We start from the raw sequence: 6,676 nt of genomic DNA on the forward strand, positions 1-6,676 counted from the left end.
ACACAGCAATATATATTTCACTCTTTTGTAATCTCTACATGTTTTCATAATTCTACAGTGTTATTTCCACAACATTGTTAACAATTACTGAGGAATATATAAAAAATAATTTTTTTTCAGTTTTTGTAAGTGACAGAGTAGGGTACAGCAGTAAATATAGCATATATGTCAATACCTGTCAAGCTTCAATGTGAATCACACAGGGATCCTGACAAAATGAGAAATCTGATTCAACAGACTTAAGAGTGGGGCCTAGAATTCTGCATTTCTTAAAAACCCATCCTTCATGATGCCCAAGTTGCTGGTTCACAGACCATACCTTGAATAGCATCCTAGTATGCATTAGTTTATATGAAGACAATACTCAGATTTTATATATTGTTTATGCTCAGAAAGTGAAAGTGAACCCACTCCAGTGTTCTTGCCTGGAGAATCTCAGGAACGGGAAGCCTGGTGGGCTGCCATCTATGGGGTCACACAGAGTCGGACACGACTGAAGCGACTTAGCAGCATGAGCAGTATGCTCAGAAAAGTTGTATATTTATATACACATATATACATACATTAAAAAACCAAATAAATAAAACCAGACTGGAAACATACCAAATATTAAAAGAGATCTGGGGTCATGGGTGAGTTTTTGTTTTTCTTTTTCCTCACAAACTAACATTTCCTTAATTTTTTTTCCAATGAATGTAACTTTTTCTGTTGACAGAGAGCTTTTTCTCTTTATCCTTTCTCTTTTTTTTAAGCAAAAAGGCACATCAAGTGCTAGTGATGACCAACAAGAATAAGATCAGCAAGTGGAATGTAATGACTCTCAAAGTTGACGCAGACTGTGGACAAAGGTTAAAAGAGGCTGACACTTGCTTGATCCACGGCAGTTATGTGGCTGTCATATGTCTTTGGCCACTTGAGTGGTCAGCTGGCTTCCAAAGTCGTTGCTGTGATTCATCCACATAAGACAGCTGTAGATGATCCATTTTTGGTGAGGTGGAAGTAAGACCAAAGATCCAAGACCCAATCATTCTCAGAGACTTGGCTTTAAGTCAAGTTGGCATTGAGGATGCCCAAGCTTCCGTTTGGTTCACTCCCAGGACACTGTTAACTGGAAGATTCCTCAGCTTCTGTTCAAGACAGGGTTCTGCTCAGGGATCAGGAACACCTGTGAAGCAAACCCAACAGGACTTCAACTTATGACTTTCTACATCAGGGAGAAAGCTTTTAAAAGAAAATCTATAAGCATATTGTAGGCAGTTGGCAGGGAGGTTGATAAGTGCTTTAAAAATAATATTGACTTAAAGGAAAGAAAATTAACCCAAACATTTGGATTAAAGGAATTTGGCTGACTAGAATAAATACATTTTTGAAAGACAGGAGATGAAATGAAAATTCTCTTCTTCTGCTTTTCTGAGACGACAAGGGTGCCAGATTTCAAATCCCAGAGGGCAGATAGGCTAACCTGACAGGTCCTAAAGAAAGTACTGCAAGTTCGTAGCTGCCAGAGAATCAAGCAGTCTGTGAATCTTCTTCAAATGCTGTGAAGCGCAACACAATTTAGGCCTCTTAAGACTTAGGATCAATCTTATCACAAGCTGGGGAGAAGGGGGGCTATTACTAAGGAATTTAAGGAATGTATTTACTGATCTATTAAACATTAGGAAAAGCTAGAAATAAACCTCTTCTTCCAAGAATGTAGAAAAAGTCCATAAAAACCACTCATTTAGGATCTATGTTTTTTTGTGTTCTGTGCCTTCTGATGCTTTTTATTAAATAAAAGCCTAAAGTGAACTAAATGATAAAAAATACTAATCGTTAACCTTGAGCATTTACTATATGTCAAGCACTGTTCAAAATATTTTTCATCTAACTTAATCCTAGGAAAAAACCCTGTAAGGTTGATACTATTTATTATTCTTACTTAACAATTAAGGACCCACAGGCACAGAGATGTGAAGCACTTGCTCCAGTGCATACAGTTACTTAGAGGTGGAGTGGTTTAGAACCCAAGTAGTCCAGCTCCTGAGTTTGCTTCATAGAGAAGGCAAGGGAAAGACACTACTGTTTTGGGTCAACTTTAAAGAGGCTTTTCGAGAATTCCCTGGAGATCCAGCGGTTAGGACTCAGCGTTTTCACTGCTGAGGGCGCAGGTTTGATCCCAGATTGGAGAACTAAGATCATGACAAAAAAAAAAAAAAAAAAAGCAACTTTTCTTGTCTATATTCAAAGCTCAACCATGGAGGGCACATGTTGACTCTCAACAACTTATTAAGTTAGATCTGAAATTTGTCTGCTAAGTTAAACCTCACATTGGAGTCAGGCAGGGTTGTTACGTAAAAAGATAATTCATTTCATGGAGTCTATATTACCTTTTTGACATACCAAGCAATTTTGAGCACAGATGAGCTCTCAAGATACTTAGTTCCACTCAAGTGAGGGTCACACTGGCCTGAGAACTGCTAGTGGTGAGTCTCCAGGCAACAGGCCTGGCCAGACTCAGGAACACCAAGGTGATTTTAATGTTTTTCTAATCTAACACTTAAAAATCTTAGTGTTAGATTTCTCATAAACATGAGTCAGAAAACCCAGGCTGCCCTCACTTATCTCTGACTCCCTAGAACTAAGTCCTAAAGGCCATCCCCAAACTTTTACAAGAGAGATGACCAGATCATATTATCTACTTAGTAAGCATATGCAGTAACTAGCTGTGTGACCACTTGATCTCAAGGTCTAGGTTGACTCATCTGTGAAACAGGGACGTATCTTACCTGTCTTGTCTGGCAAGAGGTGGATCAGACCATATCTGAGGGTCTGTCAAGCTCTAAACTGAAAATAAGGGGAAAAGGTGGGGGGGGGCATGTTCAATAGTTTACTCCTTAAGAGTCAGATTCCTCACTTGTTTCATTAATTCCTGCAGTAACCAGATACTCCTTCAGTTCATCAGATCATCTCTAGAGGGAGTGCTTTGCTCTCACACACCTTCAAACCAGGCCCCACTACTAGAGAGTTAATAAAGATGGTGTTTAACAAAAAATTTTTAAAAATAATAATAATAATGAGTTGTTTCAATAGCATCAAAAGAAATTGTTTTCCCAACACCATCAAGAGAGATGTATTTTTGATTTGGTCTTAACTACAAATCTTAATAAGAAACTCTGAATAAGATATAGTCATTTTTTGGCAAATTATACATTTCTATCTACCTTTATCTGCAGTATTTCAAACATTAAAATAACTAAAATTTTCATAATAATGGCATTTTTACTGAACTAAATTAGATACTTTGGGGTTAAGTCCTTTTAAACAGCATTTCACTTTCAAAGTTCTGCCTTCCGTTTTCCCCTTCTTTTCCTAGTGCCTCTTTTCCTCTCAACACTTGAGTTTGTCGCTCAGTCGTGTTTGACTGTTTGCGACCCCATGGACTGTAGCCCGCCAGGCTCCTCTGTCCTGGATTCTCCAGGCAAGAATACTAGAGTGGGTTGCAATTTCCTTCTCCAAGGGATCGTCCCGACCCAGGAATCGACCTCTGGTCTCCTGCATAGAAGAAGCCTTAACACTTAAATGTGAAAAAAAGAAAACAAGAAGAAAGATGTGCACATCAGAAGAGTAACAAAAAGAGATTTTGTTTACTGACTGCTTTGTTTTACATTTTATTTTCCCATTTCCTTAAACTTTCTATTTCAGTTTTAAAACAAGCCTCTCTCCCCAGGTATTCCTACCTCCACCCCCTTGGCAGAGAGCCAACTTCCCTTCAGCTTTCGGGTCTCGCAGAGAAAGGGGGCGGAGGCAGAAAAGTGACCAACTGAGAGGAATTGCAAAATAAGAATTAACAATAGATTTTCTTATTTCAAAATTCCCGCGTTCTACAAATTTGAAAATATATTTATTTCCCTCTTCTAAGGTCCGCAGACCGTCACAGTATTTAAGCCACAGTATTTAAGGAGGTATTTGTTGCTTACAGTTCAGTCTTCATTGGGTACCCTGTTCCCTCCTGGAGAGCACGGCCAGACTCTTAAAAGGTTCTTGTAGTTTTGTTAATCACACGTTGGAGTTTCCGGAAGCGCATTTTCTTGATAAGCGCTGCTTCACCGTCCCCGAACATTCCTCGGGCTCCTCTAGCCCACTAAATCTTGTCCGGTTATCAGGTCCGTGAAACGATCCTCTCTGCGTGGACACGGGTGTTTCTCTTTGTGCCGAAAGCGCGGGATTCTCCAGGGATCCTGGCGCTCCGCAACGCGTCTCACTCCCTGTTGGCGCGGAAAGTGACCGCGGTCATGGAGCGCTCCTCTGTCAGCGTGGTCATGCTGCCCTTCGCCCATGCGACCTCCAGGACTTCTTGTGTCACCTCATAATCCAAGACCCGCACGAGCAGGGGTTTGGGAGCTCGAGAGGGAGCGTCTACACGGCTGCCAGAAATTCGAATTTTCCGTGGAAAGAGAGGAGAAGAGCAGTTGGGTTCCCGGTCTTGTCCTTGCGCTTTGAAAAGGTCCTCCTCATCGGCCACCTCTTCCCGCTCGGCGTCCCCCTGAGTCCCCAACCACCTCTCCGGGTGCAAAAGAAAGAGCACTTTATCTCGGACCCAGGAATCACAGTCCGCGTTCTCCCCCGCCCCGCGGTCCTCGTGGGCGCCGCCCTGCCTGCGGCTCCATTTCGCTGCCAAGGGGTTCGGGGCACCTGGGGCCGAGGGAGCCCCGCGTCCCTCCTCGCGCGCAAACAGCCGGGAGCGTTGCTCGCTGCGGGGCGAGTCTGCGAGATCGCGGGGACCCGGGGCCCCCATCCCAGTATGAGGGCCATTCATTCGGTGGTTTTTCCACGGAATTTTGCAGCGAACACCAAGCAGAGCTCCGGAAAGCGCGGGACAGACGGCCGTGGGCGTGGCCTCGCGCGCCCCGCCTCCCGGTCTCGGACTGGCCACGCCCGCTACGGTATTGCGCCCACGCTCTCCGGTATTCCGGACCTTTAAAGGCGAAAAGCCTCCCCTCCCGAACACCACCCCCGCGCCATCCCGCCCCTTCCACACCCAACACAGCCTCCCCTCCCCCGCCTCGGATCGCACTTCGTCTTGTTACCTGTCATCCTACCCCTGCAGCTGTGGTCTCATTTCCGAGTCTCTCCGCTCTTTCTTCTCCGCTCTATACTTCCTGCCCATCTCCATTTGTCTCCAGATACGGTACACACTTGTACTGCACACACACACCCACTTCCTGATCGAAATGCCAAGCACAAAGTATGCCTTCTTTCCAAGGACTCTCCTTGGAGTGAAGGAACAAGGAAGTAAAAAAAAAAAAAACCCACTAATTTAATCAAGTTTTTCTGATAAAAGTTTCCGTGACTCCGAACGCACCCCACCAGATTGCCAAGCTTATCGAACGTAGCCAGAAATGTGGACCCCTTTGAGGAATGGCTTTTGGCCATATTTGTTGTTCTTCCATTGGAATGCGGGAATCAGTAAGACAGTGGTCACACTGGTCTTCATTTTGGTTATGATCTTGCTTGTTCCAGGAAGGGGCATTAGTGCCTTTGATCAAATGGAAATAAATAAAACCAAACCGCTAAAAGAACTTCAGGATTTAAAATTTTGTGTTCATTTTTAAAGTTTCACATTTCACTATTCCCCTACCTCCTCCGCACCCCTCCACCCGCCCTGCAACACACACACACTTCTCTTTAACCTCCCAAATTAAAATACATGTATATGAATCTCTGGGTAGACTTTCAGAATCTAATTATTAACAGGCCCTCTGAATCGTGATGCTGGAGAAGACTCTTGGCAGTCCCTTGGACAGCAAAGAGATCAAACCAGACAATCCTAAAGGAAATCAAGCCTGAATAAGCGCCAATACTTGCCACCTGATGTAAAGAGTGGACTCACTGGAAAATACCCTGATGCTGGGAAAGATTGAAGGCAGGAGGAGGGGCGGCAGAGAATGAGATGGTTAGATAGCCTCACTGATTCAATGGACATGAATCTGAGCAAACTCTGAGAGATAGTGAGGGACAGGGGAACCTGGCTTGGTGAAGTCCACGGGGTCGCAAAGAGTCTGACATGACTTAGCCACTGAACAACCACAAGGTCCTCTGACACGGTTAACTTTGCTAATGGGGAAAGCTAGCTTTCATGCATTGGAAAAGGAAATGGCAACCCACTCCAGAATCCCAGGGATGGGGGAGCCTAGTGGGCTGCCGGCTACGGGGTCGCACAGAGTCAGATAGGACTGAAGCGACTTAGCAGCAGCAGTAGCAGCAGCAGCTAACAGAAAACAAACAAACAAAAACTTAGTTTCTGATTTCCAGTTCGAAATTTGTTTCCAGGTCTTTATTAGAAAGTGCTAACTGTTTTCCTGTCTGCTTTAGAAAAATGACTGCAATGGTGGAAACTCCTGTCTGTATTTGAAGGACCAAGTAGTATGGTGAAAGAGATATTTTGGAAAGAGAGGACCTTCTGAGATCTGCCAAGTCATTAAAAAAAAAAATGTACAAGGAGTAAGAAAACCTGGGTCATACTTGGCTGATTTGATGCCTGACCTGGGGCCAGTTACTGCTAAATTACAATTAACTAAAGTTTTTGAGTGTTTTAGACACTCTATATATTTAAACTCATTTATTCTTTACAACAAACTAAGGAAGTTGCACTATTCCCATAGTTTCCTTGAGAACTTTGAAGAACAAAGAGGTT

General features: G+C 43.5%; 1 protein-coding gene across 1 annotated transcript; it reads right to left on the bottom strand.

The window, feature by feature from the left end:
- Positions 1 to 678: 678 nt before the first annotated feature.
- CUNH6orf141 (chromosome unknown C6orf141 homolog) lies at positions 679 to 4,867 on the bottom strand. The gene is made up of 2 exons (XM_040249490.1): positions 3,960 to 4,867; positions 679 to 1,165 (listed from the first exon to the last, which is right to left on the bottom strand). The coding sequence occupies exon 1, from the start codon at positions 4,796 to 4,798 to the stop codon at positions 4,241 to 4,243; it is 558 nt and encodes a 185-aa protein (XP_040105424.1). The 5' UTR covers positions 4,799 to 4,867; the 3' UTR covers positions 679 to 1,165; positions 3,960 to 4,240.
- Between the last annotated feature and the right edge of the window lie 1,809 nt (positions 4,868 to 6,676).

Source organism: Oryx dammah, unplaced genomic scaffold (assembly GCF_014754425.2).
Source record: "Oryx dammah isolate SB20612 unplaced genomic scaffold, SCBI_Odam_1.1 HiC_scaffold_11, whole genome shotgun sequence".
NCBI lineage: Eukaryota > Metazoa > Chordata > Mammalia > Artiodactyla > Bovidae > Oryx > Oryx dammah.